Source organism: Geotrypetes seraphini, chromosome 5 (genome assembly GCF_902459505.1).
Source record: "Geotrypetes seraphini chromosome 5, aGeoSer1.1, whole genome shotgun sequence".
Taxonomy (NCBI): domain Eukaryota; kingdom Metazoa; phylum Chordata; class Amphibia; order Gymnophiona; family Dermophiidae; genus Geotrypetes; species Geotrypetes seraphini.
Genome location: NC_047088.1, coordinates 68,724,648 through 68,741,293, shown reverse-complemented (window position 1 = coordinate 68,741,293; position 16,646 = coordinate 68,724,648). Strand labels below are relative to the sequence as shown.

Sequence of the window (16,646 nt, the reverse complement as noted above, 5' to 3'; positions counted from 1 at the left end):
TTTCCCCAAGCCATGCCAATAATGGCCTATGGACTTCTCTTTTAGGAAATTATCCAAACCTTTTTTAACCCCACTAAGCTAACTAATTTCACCACATTCTCTGGCAGCAAATTCCAGAGTTTAATTACACATTGTGTGAAGAAAAATTTTCTCTAGTTTGTTTTAAATCTACTACTTAATAGCTTCATCGCATGTCCCCTTAATAGCTTCATTGCATATCCCCTAGTCCTAGTATTTTTGGAAAGAGTAAACAAGCAATTCACATCTACCCTTTTCACTCCACTCATGATTTTATAGACCTCTATCATATCACCCCTGAGTTGTCTTTTCTCCAAGCTGAAGAACCCTAGCTGCTTTAGCCTCTCATAGGGAAGTCATCCCAAACCTTTTATCATTTTTGTTGCTTTTCTCTGTACCTTTTCTAATTCCGCTATATCTTTTTTGAGATACAGCGGCCAGAATTGCACATAGTATTCGAGGTGCGGCCATACCATCGAATGATACAAGGGAATTATATCATTTTCATCTTTGTTTTCCATTTTTTTTCTGAAAATTCCTAACATTTTATTTTCTCTCTTAGTCACCGCCGCACATCGAGCTGAGGGTTTCAATGTATCCTCAACCATGACACCTAAATCCTTTTCCTGAGCAATGACTCCCAACATGGAATCCTGCATCACATAGCTATAGTTCGGGTTCCTCTTTCCCATATGCAAACTATAAAAAAGGGCTCCCAAGGTGATTGATTCATGAAGCTGTAATCCTGTGATCCTGACATCAGTGCTGAGAAAAACAGCTGAAGCTATATTAAAAAAAAAAAAATACTGACCATATAGTTTAATGGGAAGGAGTCAGCATGGGTTCTACAATGAAAAGTCTGCCTTAATTTATTAGATTTCATTGAAAGTATAAAAAACAAGTGGATAATAGAGAGCCAGATGATATCACGTATTTATATTTTAAAAATGTTTTTACAAAGTTCTTCATGAGAAGCTCCTTTGGAAATTAAAGAGCCATGGGATAAGAAACAATGCCCTATGTAGACTGAAAACTGGCTAAAAACAGGACTCAAAGTGGGACTGAATGTTCAACTATCCTAATGGAAAAGGGTCATTAGTTTAGTACCCCAAGGACCCACACTGGGATCAATGCTGTTATAACATTCCTAAACGATCTGGAGGGTTCTAGAACAGTAACCACCCAGTCAATTTCCACCAGTTACCATCTACCAATTGCATGGAAAATTATCACCTAGGACTAGACTCAGTAAATGGTGCCCACCAATTCCCGTGGGACAGTTCCTACCCACTCATGATGGACAATTTTTCTCTATGCCCAGATATATACCCAATAATTAAAAAAAAACAACAACAAAAAAAACCCAACCAAAACCATACCCATTCCAGAGAAAAACCTTACCCTAACACTCAGGGGCTGCACATACTTGGAGTTCCCCAAACCCTAATAATTGGGGACTACACATAGCACAGTCATGTCCAGAGCAGTACAAGAGCAGCACAGATCAGAAAATGAGGGGTGGGGGGTGGAGTGGCAACTGGGGGGGGGGGGGGGGAAGAAATGTTCAGTGAAAATTGAATTAGGGATGAATTCTCTAATATCGCCAGTAAAATCTGATGGGCTGCTGTCGCAGCCGTAAATGTAACAATTTCAAAAACAAGTCTGCTATAAAAACAAATAGAATATTACAATTTACCTGAGAAGGGATGGAAAACAAAACTGAGAATATTGCTATGCCTCGGTATAGATATCTGGTGTGTCTAAATCTTGGGGTACTGTGTGCAATTTTGTTTGCCATATCTCAGATAGGATATAGTACTGTATTAAGCAAAGTTTCAGAAAAGTGACAGATATAATAAAGAAAAGAAGTTCCTATGCTAGTCCACTTTAAAGGTAATAAATAGAAATTTTTTTAAAAAAGGAATAATAAGATGACATCTTTTTTATTGGACTTAATACATGTTTTCACTAGGTTTGAAGGTCAGAATCATCTTCCTTAGGTCAGGGCAAAAAAAAATGACAATATTAGAATATGTGATTGAAAGGTAGAGGTTCAGGGAGGGGGGGGAGATAGAACAGGGAGTGCGTGGCGCATTGGTTAGAGCTACAGCCTTAGCACTCTTGAGGTTGTAGGTTCATATCCTATGCTGCTCCTTGTAACCCTGGGCAAGTCACTTAATCCCCCATTGCCCCAGGTACATTAGATAGAGTGTGAGCCTGCCAGGATAGATAGAGAAAAATGCTTGAGTGCCTGAATGTGAACCACTTAGGTTATAAGTGATATATGAACGCTAAACTAAACTAAATAATGGATGATTACAAGGTGACAAAGCATATAATGTGTTAGGAAATACAGAGCTGTGTTAAATCTTTTCATGGTATCAAAATATTTCATCATCTTAGCTTCATTTCTGGATTATTTTCCTCTTTGTACGATTCTAATTGTAAGATCATCGGTGCAGTGCTCTGGTTCTGATAAATGCTCACCCACAGAAGAGCCACTTTGGTTTGTCTAAAGCCAATCTTAGGCCCCCTTTTATGAATCCCCATTAGGCTTTTATATCACTGGCCATGGCAGAATTGCTCTTATGCTCATAGGAATTCTTTGAGCGTTGGAGCGTTTACCGCTGCAGCCGGTGATTAAAAAAAAAGCCTAATGTAGCTTCATAAAAGGGGGAGGGGGAGGTTTAGTCTCTCAGATTTACTGTTAATACATCCCTTAGTACCTGCATTGCCATAATACTTGCATTGTGCCAAGAAAGATTCTCTTTGGAATTTGTAAGATATAACATGTACTGTACTCGTATAAGTAACTTATCTAGGTGTGCTTGGAAATTCTTTTCAATCAAGCCTGCTGCACCCAAAACTATGGGAAATATTTCATTATCTTTCTACCACGTTCATGATCTCTACTGCATTTCTTGGTACTTGAGGGTCTTCAGTCCCTCCATATAATTTATAGAGTAATTGCTTGACCTCAAAGATTAATGCCATTCTAGTTTGTCTAGTTTTTCTCTTTTATCCCTTTGCCTAGTTTCCTTCAATCCAGCTTTTTATCCATCAGCTTGAGGATGCTTCAGTGATCAAAAACTCTTCAGTCTCTATAATTTTCTTAGGTTGTGATCCCAGTATTTTTCTGGTACAGTGATATAGTAATATTTACAAAGTTTCTAATGGATGAGATGTGCTGTCTTGGCTTTTCCATATAGACATTTATCCCCAAATTCTATAAAGTGCGCCTAAAGCCAGGTGCCTATATTGGCGTGCCTAGCCAATGTAGGAAACTAACTTAATTGAATAATAGGCTAAATCAGCACCGGTAATTGGCACTAACTGGTTAATTGAAAGTTAGGCACCTAACATGGTAGGCATGCTTCTACAACAGTTAGACACCTTGTGCAAAGCGCAGTTAAAAGTGGGCTTGGTTAGAGGGTGGATGGTTTTTGAGTTAGGTACCTGTTAGGAGCCTTTGGACACCTGTATTAGGCATAGGCATATAGGCCAAGAAAACCCTGACATACAGAGGGTGCTCCTAAATATTAGAATGTGTAATGCCTCCTAACCAGCCTTAGGTGGTGCTAAGCGTGATTCTGTAAGTCTTTATAAAATCACAATTTTTTAGGTGACATGGAATCAGGCCCTTGGTATAAAAAACAGAATCATCACATTAAAATACTCTGGGGAGAAAAAGTATTCCTTCCCCCATCAGATGTACACAGTAATTCACCAGTTTCTTGCTAAATTTTTTATGTTCCCCTTTGCAAGTCCTGTGTGAATTGATTCTTATCATTATTATCTGGCCCATCTCCTCAGTACAGTACCCTTCTTCATATTTGAATAATGTCAGCTCAGCAAAAGTATGAGAAGAATCCCTTTATGCTGAATGTTTTTCCCATGTGGACAGAGTTCTATGATATGTGCTGGCACAATTTGCAGTTTGGCATATTGTAAAGACTTGTACCATTCTTATCTTTTTAAGCTTCTGTTGGGAGCTAGATTTTCATTAATTTTTGCTTCAGATTTTGGTGTATGTCAGAAAGCCATCAGTGGTACAGCTGAGAATACGGTATCTTGTAGTAATTCATCCTTCTGGTCGAATGGCTGTAGGTCTTTTATGATGCTTAGTTTTCCAACTCTGAATTGCATATTATACAAGGGAATCTCGGGTTTTCTTTTCTTTATACTGCAGTAGGTTTTTCCCTGGGTGTTTTCAGTGATAAATCAATCTAACTGAAGAACATTTTGAGATTCTAGCCTTTCTGTTTGGAGAATTCAGTTAGGATTTTGAGGAGCATCTCTGTCTATTGGGTCAGAGCATATATGATGGTTTTGTTTGGTTTAGTTGTTTATAATGGACTTAAAAAAAAAAATCTTTATTAATTTTCAAATGTTAACAGTGCCATACAATGAATTTAAACATAAATACTACACAGAACACACTTTAAATATACAAATAATTAAAAAAACAATCATAATGGACTTAAAAAAATATGTGCAGGGTGGAAGCTGGAATTGTGGAGACAGTTACATCTGTCAGTTTCCTGTATATAAATGTTTATATATCAGTATAACCATTGTTGGTTAGAAACTGTGGTATTAAGAAAGTTAACTTTTTTTCTGTGCTCTTGTGCTCTTCTATCATAATTACCACAGAGCACCCTTTGTCTTCAGGTTTGATGATAATGTTTTGGTTACTTTGTAGGTTTTCCTGACAGTTCTTCTAGTGGAGAGAGGTTGTGCAGAATTTTCTTTCGTTTGCTGAAAAGTTTTGATTTCACCTTGTGTCTGAAACTCTGTAATTGTCTAATTCATTGATTTATCCATCTTGTGAGGTGAAATAATATATTATTTAAACATGTATTCTGGTCTGCTGGAGATCTCTCTTTTAGAAAGCATGATAAAGGGGATAAGATATCTCTGTTGTGAAGAAAGGCTAAATAGGTTAGGACTTTTTCAGCTTGCAGGAAAGATGAAAGAGGAGATGCAATAGAAGTTTATAAAATTATGAGTGGAGTGGAATGGTTGTATTAACCTGCCAAACAATGCAAAAACAAGAAGACATTCCATAAAATTAATGACCAGCACATTAAAAACAAATATTTGATTTTTTTTTTAATGCAGCATATTAAGCTTTGGAATCTGTTGCTAGAAGATACAGTTGAGGTGACCAACACAGTAGAATTCAAAAGAGGATTGGACAAGCTCCTGGAGGAAAGATCCATTAAATATTAGCTAGGTAGACTTGGGAGAGTCATTGTTCACACCTGGAGATGAACGATGGGAAACAGATCTACCTTTTGGGATTTATTATGCACTTATGTACCAGACTGGCCACTAGTTTTCAATCCAGTCCTTTGGATAGTCACCATTAGTCAGATTTTAAGGATATCCAAAATGAATATGCATGCAATAGGTTTGCATGCATTGCATTGCCTACATTGTAAGCAAATATATCTTATTCATGCACATTATAATCCTGAAAAACAGAGTGGTTAGGGGTATCCCAAGAACTGGGTTGAAAATCCCTAGCCAAGATCCTCTCTGCCTAAGTCCTGTGTGAGCTATGTTTTATTTTGGTCTAAGTCTGGTATTTTTTGTCCTTTTCTACTTTCAAGTCTGTATTTTTCTAACAGCCTATCCTTTCCCTCCAAAAGCCAAGAGAAAAATTCATAGGGAGAGGTATGGCCAGTAGGAAAAAGGAGGTATTGAAGCCACTGTATAAGATTTTGGTGAGATCTCATTTACCCCCACCCACCCCTTTTTTTTTTTTTTTTAACAAAAGCATGGAAGAGATTTTTAGCACTGGTCGGCCTGCTGAATGCTGTGCTCCGACACTCATATGAACTCTATGACTGTTGGAGCAGTGCAGAGCATTCAGCGCGCCAGCCAGCACTAAAAACCTCTTACGTGCTTTTTGTAAAGGGGGGGTTTAGAATATTGTGTACAATTTTGAAGGCTGCACCTTCAGAAAGATATAAACAGGATGGAATCGTTCCAGAGGAAGGCTACTAAAATGGTCAGTAGTCTTTGTCATAAGGCATATGGAAACAGACAAAGATCTCAATTTGTATATTTTGGAGGAAACGCGGGAGAGGGGAGATGTGATATAGACATTTAAATACCTATTTAGCATAAATGTGCATGAGGCAAATCTCTTTCATTTGAAAGGAAGCTCTGGAATGAGAGGGCATAGGATGAAATTAAGAGGTGATAGGCTCAGGAGTAATCTAAGGAAACACTTTTTTTTTACAGAAAAGGTGGTAGATGTGTAGAATAGTCTCCCAGTAGAGGTGGTGAAGACAAAGACTGTCTGAATTCAAGAAAATGTGGGACAGGCACATGGGATCTCTTAGTAAGAGGAGGAGATAGTGGATGCTGTGGATGGCCAGACTGGATGGGCCATTTGGCCTTTATCTGCAATAATGTTTTGATTTCTATGTTTCTTTATTATCAGTTATTGGATTTGGAAATAGTAAGGCTAGGATAGGGTTGTTTGGTTGCTTGTAAAAAAGAATTGACATGATAGATCAAGTGATTTCTGCTTCTTCCATATCCATTTTCAAAGCAAGTGCACTGTGTCTGGACAAGCAAAAAAGAAAGACTATTTTCCCCCTGTATAGGTCATTGGTGAGGCCCCACTTGGAGTATTGTGTTCAGTTTTGGAGACCGTATCTGGCGATGGACGTAAGAAGACTTGAAGCGGTCCAGAGGAGGGCGATGAAAATGATAGGAGGCTTGCGCCAGAAGACGTATGAGGAGAGACTGGAGCCCTGAATATGTATACCCTAGAGTAAAGGAGAGACAGGGGAGATATGATTCAGACGTTCAAATACTTGAAGGGTATTAATGTAGAACAAAATCTTTTCCAGAGAAAGGAAAATGGTAAAACCAGAGGACATAATTTGAGATTGAGGGCTGGTAGATTCAAGAGCAATGTTAGGAAATTCTACTTTACGGAGAGTGTGGTGGATGCCTGGAATGCGCTCCCGAGAGAGGTAGTTGAGATGAAAACGGTGACTGAGTTCAAAGAAGCGTGGGATGAATGCTTCTGAAAATAAATGTAGACAAATGATTTTTAGCTCATTTGGATTTATTCCTCTGTTTGGTTCAATTAAAGCAGGATAATTGAAAGACCTTATTTCTTGGTTTTTTTAACATTTGTTTCAAATGAATACCCATTGCAGGAGCTTGTGGACCTTTTGTTATCATATTGTCTGGTTTTATATCAATAGAGATCCCTAGGGTTCTACTATGAGAAATGTATATATTTCCTGTGATCATAAACTTTCTGGAAAGTTCTCTGCCGTGTGAAACACTTTTGTGTAATGGCAGCTCATCCCCAAGGGTGGCAGAAAAATTTAAAAGTTATTCCATGAGTCAGATTGGGCCCGAGGATTTGCAGCTGAAAGGAATTGGAGAGACAATAAAGGGATGCAGGTCTCCAAGTATCTGAAGGAGTGCCAACAACTATGAATTCAAGTCCCATTGCAGAGATGAGATGCTGTCTTCTGTACTCCTGCAAAAGGTTGGACTCATCTGCTCTGCGTGGTCTGAAAACCAGGTATCCCAAGGCCTAGGGACATAGTCTAGAGACAAAGAGCATCAGCCAAGGTTTAGTAAGATTTATTTTGTCAAAGAAAAGGATTCAGAGTTTCCAAGAATAGCTTTACTGAAGACACAAGAGAAGCATCAGTCTCCAAATTCTTAGAGCTTTTTCAAAAAAATTTGAGTAGTGATTTTGATCCAGATTCAGTAAATGGTGTCCAAAGATAAGTATCAAAGATCTGTACTAAGTTTTCAGCAAAGGCTGCTTGATGCATGCCTAATTTTGGGTGCCAGCATGTACGCTTGCTGGAACCTGGTGTACTATAAATGCAGGTGCCCAATTTTCAGCATTCTATAACATTGTCCCTAACTTCTGGGACTTTCCCCTGATCCGTCAGTGTTCCTTTCTATAGCCATATCCCTTTAGAGTTGCATGCTATCAAATTTAGGCATGGATGTTATAGAATTGTACCTTGGGCTGATGCGGGTGTAACTCCAAATTGGTGCTAATTAACAAATTATTTTATGCGTGCATCTGCCCTGGGCGACCTATGTAGAATCCAGGGGCTTATGTATATTTGATATTTTTCTGTTATTGAACTTTGCATTTCTATGAAGATCAAATTGTCTAAATTTAGAGAAATATAGACTCTCAAGATCTGGGACTGAAGAACAAGACACTATGAGGCAAATTCTGTAAAGGACGCCTAAAAGTTAGGCATTGTTTAGACATCCGGGAGCATAAAGCTCAGCGTGATTCTATTATGCCTAGATGCACAATAGAGAATCACACTCAGTGGTTTACAGCGAATTTAAGCACGTCTATATAGTTAGACGTCCTTTATAGAATCACCTTTTAGGTTTCGCATAGATGTCCTGACAATATCTATAGCGTTATCATGTTTTAGAGTTATGGCGTCATTAGAATGGCAATTTTGTGATTTTTTTTACATTATAATTGTATGCAGTAAAATGGAACTGCTATTATATTTATTTATCTTTTAGCTATTTATGTACTACTTATATCTTAAGTAGTACTTACATTCAGCTACTTTATCATATTTCCTTTTGTCCTGGTTGGCTCAAACTCTTATCTAGTATACCTGGGGCAATGAAGGGATTAAGTAACTTGCCCAGGGTCACAAGGAATAGTGAGGGATTTGAACCCACAAACTCAGAATACTAAGGCTGTAGCTCCAACCAGTGTGGCACACACTCAGTAATTAAACTACGTGTCAATTTTAAAGCCAAGCTTATATCCTCTTGATTAACAAGCAGTCAGTTTTCTAGAATAGTTATCAAATATGCACCTTCAGCACTTGTTCAGTTCCTCTGCTGTTTTCCTTTGGCCTCTGTTCCTCAATCAAAGCATATGAAAAAATATATATTGCATACTAAACGTTCTGTTTTTTGGTGTAAAGAGTACTCCAGTTTGATATTAAGGTTAACAGATATTTAATAATGCATTATTCAAGCAAAGCACTTGAACAAATGTATTGCATACTAAACCTCATTCCCAAAGTTTAAGAAAATAAGAAGAGAACCTTACTCACAATAGCTGTGGTTCAGAGCAAGTGGACATGTCTGATGCACAATCTTGATATCATTGTGACATCATCAATATACACATAGATGGCAGATTGTCACAAAAAAAAAATAGGAATATATGCTGAGGTATACTAGGGATTTGAACCCATGACCTGTGGAAAATGGCAGAAATGCTTTTAACCACTAAGCCACAGGAGCTTCCTTTTAGGTAGGGGTTCTTGCCATGTGAGATGATACCTTAGGAGATTATAGCCATCTCACGGTAAAAATAAGTTTCCCTCTGGACCCTGGAAACAACAGAGTGCAAATGTAAATGGCAAAGTCCACAACCCATACTCTCTTATGAGAGCAAGAAGCTGTTAAAGTATGGGGGGGTGGATTTGAACCCATGACTTGTGGAAGATAGAAGTGCCATTAACCAATGAGCCACAGGAACTTCTGTTTAGACAAGGGTTCCTATTTTTTTTAGTGACAATCTGTCATCTAAGTGCATATTGAAGATGTCACAATGATGTCAAGATTGTGCATCAGACATGTCCACTTGCTCTGAACCACAGCTATTGTGAGTAGGGTTTCTCTTATTTTCTTAAACTTTGGGAATGAGGTTTAGTATACAATACATTTGTTCATGTGCTTTGCTTGAGTAATGCATTATTAAATATCTTTTTACCTTAATGTCAAACTGGAGTATTCTTTACCCCCAAAAAACAAAACCCATACCGCAATATTTGGATGCCTCCAGCACGCATGCTTAACTCGTGCCTAGCTAGCGCCCAACACATGCCTAAAAGTAGACCTCGTTTTGCAGCGCCTACATTTTAGGCGAGATTGTAGATGCATTAGGATGCTGAGTGGCATGCAATTCTGTAAATGGACATCCACATTAAAACCATGCCCATTAGGTGCATCTTTTTCTGAAGGGCGTCTATGAAATCCTGGATGCCTATTTTGTGAATTACGCACAGTCTTTGGATGTCTAACTTTCAATTATTGCTTCTTAAAGTCATTAATTGGACTAATTATTCAATTTATTTGGATGCCTAAGTGGTTAGATGTCCGCAGTGCGGATGCCTAACTTTAGGTGTCCTTTACAGAATTTGCCTCTATGAGTGCAGGCTTGTCCAAGTTCAGTCATTTAGGGCTACAAACTGGTCAGGGTTTCAAGATAACCCTAATGAATATGAATGAAACAGTTAGATGGAAATACAAGTACCCACCCCTGGGCCACCATAGCTGAGAGTTTGTTTAGCGAGTCAACGCTCAGTTTGCGAGTCACAAATTTAGCAAATGTTTTGCTCCTCTTGCAAAACACTCGCAAACCGCGTTACTCTCAAACCGAGGTTTGACTGTATTTGTAACCAGGAAAGGCAATATTTTCATAGGAAATGCTACCTAAGATCAATTAAACCGAGCTGAAGAAGAATGGCAAGTGTGGAACTATAGAATTTCTGTTAATGTAACATTATGGGCTCCTTTTATTAAGCTGCGATAGCATTTTTAGCGCACGCAGCATTTTAGCACGTGCTAAACCCACACTATGTGGCTAGAACTAATGTCAGCTCAATGCTGGCGTAAGCGTCTAGCGTGCACGGCAATTCAGCGCATGCTAAGCGCGTGCTAAAACCGCTATTGCAGCTTAGTAAAAGGAGCCCATTTATATCTATCAATCCAATACAAAGGATACAAGTTCTCCATTTACCTTTGAAGTTAGGTCGAATCCGAGCATCATAGCCAGATGTTCGTCCCATAAGCTTGTCCAGAAAATCAGAGGGAGACATTGGCTGTGAAGATTTGATCTCCTCTTTTCCTGAGACCAATCTAAAAGAAAACAGAAATCATTAGGATAAAACCTACATATGGAGATTTGGCAAAGTGAAGGAATGAACCATGATACCCAATATAATGATAAAGAAAAAATCTACTAACAAGACACAGGTGAGAGGAAGATCAATGTAATGGAAATTGGAGTACAGTGGCAGAACACAGCCATGAGGAGGTTGAAATCCCAAAACACTACTCTGAGGAATCTTACACTGAAATTCTGTGCTTCCTGATACTTGGGAAATATGTGGGAAAACTTCAAGAATAGTGTTTCCCAAGTTGATCCTGGAGTACCCCCTTGCCTGTCAAGTTTTCAGGTTGTTCACAATGAAAATGCATGAAAAATTTGCCTATAATGGAGACAGTTTATGCAGATCAAGATCATGCATATTCATTATGGATATCCTGAAAGAAGTTATCAAAAATTCAAACTCGCTGATTTTATGAACAGCATTTCTCTAAAACAATAAAATATCAGAACAGTAGCAGCAGCAGCATCTATTTGAGATGTCTCCATGAAAGACTCCTTCAGAGGGATGAGATGATTACAAAAATTGAATTTTCCTATTTCTAGTCTCTCCTTTAGTCCTTTTTCTGATTGTCAGCAAGCATCACCCTCAGGTGAACTCTGACTTATTGGGTATTAACAGTGAGCGCGATAAAACTCCCCTTGATGTGGGTTCCACCTGAGCTGTCTGCATAGTCCTCCAACAGGCCTTTTTCAGTAGGCCAAAACCTGGATTATGAGCCACAAGCTGAATATTCCATGGTGGATTCCAAGCAGAATACCTTAAGTACTTACTCCTCAGTTACCAGCTACAGAACTTATCCATAATACCAAAAACCAGAGGCCTCCAGAAGTTTTACTTCATACACCACTAGTGTTCTCTCAACCATATTTACTAGTCACATAACAAAACATGATTTTACAAAAATAATTCCCTGCACAGTCAAGCCTGCAAGGATTACTAGATGTCTTTCAGCAGCTCCCCTCCCTCCCTCCACCTTACCTTTGTGGCCAAGTCAAAATGATCTACCAACAATAACATTTAAAAAAAACACAACGCACACTGTACGCATAGAATTGTTAATTATCATTCCTATTCCGGGGTTTTTTCAAAGAGGTCAAAGCAGATGACTCTATGCACTGTCACCTCAGTAACAACCCCAGTAATACCCTTCCCCTCCCTTTTTACTAAACCACAATAGCAGTTTTTAGCGCAGGGAGCTGCGCTGAATGCCCAGCGCTGCTCTGGACGCTCATAGGCTCCCTGCGCTAAAAACCACTATTGCAGTTTAGTAAAAGGGGACCATATTGTAAAATATAGACAGCAGATATAAATTCAGACACATTTTGATCACTAAATTTAAAATAAAATCATTTTTTCTACCTTGTCTGGTGATTTCATGAGTCTCTGGTTGCACTTTCTTCTTCTGACTGTGCATCCAATCTTTCTTTCAGCCTGTATGCTTCCTCTCCTCCACACCTCATTCCCTCCCCCAACTTTTTCTTCCTCTCTCCATGACCTTTCTTTCTTTCTCTCTTCATACCCCCTTTCTTTTTTTCTGTTTCTCTTCTTTCCTTCTGTCTCCCTGCCTGCCCCCTTTCTTTCTTTCTCCCTGCCCTTTCCCAAGCCTCTGCCGCTGCCGCTGCCATCGGGTAACAGGACCCAAACCGCCACCAATGGATAACAGGCCCCAAAGCCGACGCCGCCGATGCCCCATGCTCTCCCTACTTCGGGCCAACCAGCATTCCTCTCCCCGACGTCAATTCTGCCATCGGAAAGGAAGTTCCGCCCAGCCAGGCAGCGATTGGCTGGCCCGAACTTCCTCTCCGACGGCAGAATTGACGTCGGGGAGAGGAAGACTGATCGGCCCGATAGATCGCCAAGGCAAAGTGAGTCCTGGGTGATCGACTCACTTTGCCTTGGCGAGCTACCTGTCAAATTGGGCACCCCTGCCCTAGGGAGAACACTCAGCTCTCTCCTGTGCATCCCCTTGGGGCGTGCACCCGGGACGGACCGCCCCCCCTCGCCCCCCCACACTAGGTATGCTACTGCCATTAACTCTTTCCACAGTAAACACTAATCATCTTTCTGGTGACAGTGATGTTTGTTCTTCTTAATTTGAACAGATGGTCCAGAGATGACAGGCTCTGTATCCTAATGCCAAATAGTTTTCTCAAAGTATCAGATACTGATATCCACCATCCCCTCTAATCTGAGCCAGTGGAAGGTGCTGTTTCACTATCACATTTTCAATAGTGAGGGGCAGGCAAACTCTACAAAACTCCAAGGAATGTACCTGTCCCTAACAATTGAAAATCCAATATTGAAGGCCCCCCCCCACACACACACACACCAGAAACAAGACAGTTGGACTCCTACCTTAGAGGGAATAGTACTGATATGTTGGTTGGTTTAGGCCCTAAAAGAGAAAGCCTGTTAATCTATAGTAGTGGTTCAGAATATCTATTCTTTTCCCATTCCTTTAGTTCTTCCTTTTCTCCCTCTCTTTCTGCTTTTTTGGAGTTAAAAATAAATGGATCCTTAAAAACTGCAGTGATCGGATTTTACCACGGGGACAATTGAAAACCCAATTGTGAAGCACCCCCCCCCAACCCCAATAGCAACAAACCAGTTGGACTCCTACCTCTTACCTTCGAGGGAACAGTGCTGATACTTAATGTTGCTTGGTTGATTTAGGCCAGAGATAGGGAACTCCGGTCCTCGAGAGCCGTATTCCAGTCGGGTTTTCTGGATTTGCTCAATGAATATGCATGAGATCTATTTGCACGCACCGCTTTCAATGCATATTCATTGGGGAAATCCTGAAAACCCGTCTAAAATACGGCTCTCGAGGACCGGAGTTCCCTACCCCTGGTGTAGGCCCTAAAAGAGGAAGCCTGTGAATCTATATCCATTTTTTTTCTCCTTCCTTTTGTTCTTCCTTTTTCTCCCTCTCATTTTGCTTTTTTGAAGTTCAAAAAGAGATGGAACCTTGAGGCTTGCAGTGATCAGAAAGTAGATTTTACTACCGAGACTGTTGCAGTAATGGGGTTGAACTGATTAGCATCTGATAAATGCGGGGAGTGATGGGGTTATTTATGGTGGTGTCTTGTTTGATTTAGTTCTATATCAATCAGCCCTGAAATGGTAACCATTTGCCATTTAGTAGCTTTTGTTGCTGATGGTATATCTTTGGACAGGGAGGGATAAATACAAAGCACTTCCTAATCACAGGCAAACTGAAGCATTAACTCCATGGGACTGCATAGAAACAGACAAGTGTGCAGAAACATATTCTGTACAAATGCATATATATATATATATATATATATATATATTTGCATACATGGCCTAATTCTATTATATGGTGCTCAAAATTACGTGCGGAAATTTGGATGCATGCCCAATTTCTGCATGTAATTTAATTGAATAAAAAGTCAATTAACACTGAAATTGGGTGCTAATTATTGGCACTTGTGATGATCTTTGCTGCCTACTTGAGAGTGTAGGCTGAGTCCTCACAGTTACTTTAGTCACTCTGTCACTTTGATCAGTCTGGTTATTCACCACCTACCTGAAAGTGTAGGCCAAGCACCCTGGTCCCTTTTTGGATTCACTGGTCACTCTGATCACTACCAGTCATTACCAAGTCACTTTAGGAAAGAGTCCAGAAGTCCTTGTGGATGCCCCCTTAAATGGTCAGGGAGAATCCAAAAATCATAATAAAAAGTATTTTCCCCTCCTGTCTTTCATCCACCAGGTGGGATCCCAACTTCCCTTTTCTCTCCTCTTTTCCCCATGAGTCCTTTATGCTCCAAAACCAGTCCTTTCTTGGTATACAAATTTATATGCAAATTAGTCCCATGCTAAGAATCGTTGTCAAACCCAAATTGTCTTCTTGTAAAGACTCCCAGTTGTCTCCCTGGTGGTGCGTGATGGTGCATATATCCTGTCACATACCCTCCCCATCAGCATGCCTTTTCCTAGTTACATCCTTATTGTGTGACTGATGGATTATATAAAGGAGGGGGTGTTAAAATTGATCAGCCCCAGGTGTCAAACATACTAAGTACACTACTGATAGTCTTATTGAATTTGAAAAAAAAAAAGTATAATTAATATCAGCAATGAATAGATGCAACACCTTTTTTATTTTTCTGGAGTGCAATTGGAATTTGTAACCTGTGGGACTGTGCATCTCTTCTCATATTTTATACAGTACTGTACAGAGGAAATGCATTTCTGTTTTCTATTTTTCCAGTGCTCTGCTGCATAAAAGGTTTGTCTTCAGGTTTTGTCTGCATATTTGTATTTTAAATTTTTTACTTATTCTGTGTTTGGTGAGAATTTGTTTTGGAAGCAGAGTAGCTTATGCTGTTTTCCCCATAGGAGGTGATGGTGTATTGGTATTCTAGATCAGTGTTCTTCAACCACCGGTCCATGGACCAGTGCCGGTCCACAGAAATTTCCTGCATAGGGCCAGCATGTGCATCAGGCCTAAAACAGTGTTCTTCAACCACCGGTCCACGGTGCGATCGATGCGGTGTTATCTTCGAACCAGCTCCTTCTTCCTAACTGATTCAGTGCACAAAGCCATGGGCAGTGGCTCCTACGGGCAACCTGCGCCTGAACCGGAAGCCTTCTCTCTGACGTTGCAGCGTCAGAGGGAAGGCTTCCAGATGAGGCACGGGACGCGCAAGGTGCAATTAGTACTATTATGGGGGCGGGGTCTGGGGTGGAGATTGGGTAGAGATGGGCGGGGTCTGGCCCACGACTTAGCCCAGTGTTCTTCAACCGCCGGTCCACGGACCGATGCCGGTCCACAGAATAATTCTTTTATTTCTGCCGGTCCATAGGTGTAAAAAGGTTGAAAAACACTGTTCTAGATCTCAGTGTGATTATTGAAGTGCTGCCTCTTCATAGACAGGGTTGCTGTTTGAGCTCTTTCAGTTCTGTAATAGCATGGCAAGTTTGATTTATAGGTTCTAAGTGTGTTTTTGCAGGATACTGTGGCCGTTAGCGTAAGAGTTTACTGCTTCTCAGTTCACGGATTTTTGTGGTATCGTCCTATTTTAAGGTGAGTTGTTCACACCTTCAACTTCAACAAAATGTAAGACTATTCCTTTTTTGGTGAAGGCTGGGGGAGGGAGGATATTGGACACCCCGAATAATTTTGAAAAGTTGGCTCCTGTGGGATGAGCACTGTCTCTAGCTCATTTTCTTGCAAATATTCCCAATATCCGGCACCAGGGTCAGACGTTAAGTGCTGAACAGCTGAAGGAGTTAGCTATGGCATGGGTATCCAGGACAGTCAGACAAAAAAAGGCAAGGGGCGCGTCTTTTCAACTAATGATGAAGGGCTCCTTTTACTAAGCTGCACTAGCGGTTTTAAGTCTTTATTAGAAATGGTGGTCCCAACAAGGATCTCAGTTTCGGTGTGTAGAAGACGCATTCTTCAGGGGACACTTTGCAACACACTGAGGACAAAAACCTCTAAAAAAAAACCCTCTTGTGCAGTCAAGCTCTGGCGTTCAGAGTTCCTCAGCATTTTGAGCTCCTCAGCAACCTTTTTACTCTCCTTTTACAGTAGTTGCATATTTAAAGGTTAATGGACTGACTATTGTTGCTAAGTTGGGCCGACTATTTTTGCTAAGTAGGTTATGTCCCAGCTCTTCCCTACAGCACCTAAGTGCTGCCCATAGGCAG

At 40.2% G+C, this 16,646-nt stretch overlaps 1 protein-coding gene across 2 annotated transcripts in view; it reads right to left on the bottom strand.

Moving 5' to 3' along the window:
* LOC117360447 (glycine receptor subunit alpha-4) overlaps nucleotides 1-16,646 on the bottom strand; it is a 143,611-nt gene that overhangs the window by 95,134 nt on the left and 31,831 nt on the right. The window contains exons 1-2 of one of the 2 annotated variants that reach the window (XM_033944202.1): nucleotides 14,515-14,561; nucleotides 10,811-10,929 (exon numbers count right to left, since the gene is read on the bottom strand). In XM_033944202.1, the coding sequence (XP_033800093.1) occupies nucleotides 10,811-10,889 (79 nt within the window). In that variant the 5' untranslated portion in view covers nucleotides 10,890-10,929; nucleotides 14,515-14,561. Of the gene's footprint in view, nucleotides 1-10,810; nucleotides 10,930-14,514; nucleotides 14,562-16,646 lie in introns of those variants that run through there. The other variant, XM_033944201.1, reaches the window with a different exon arrangement.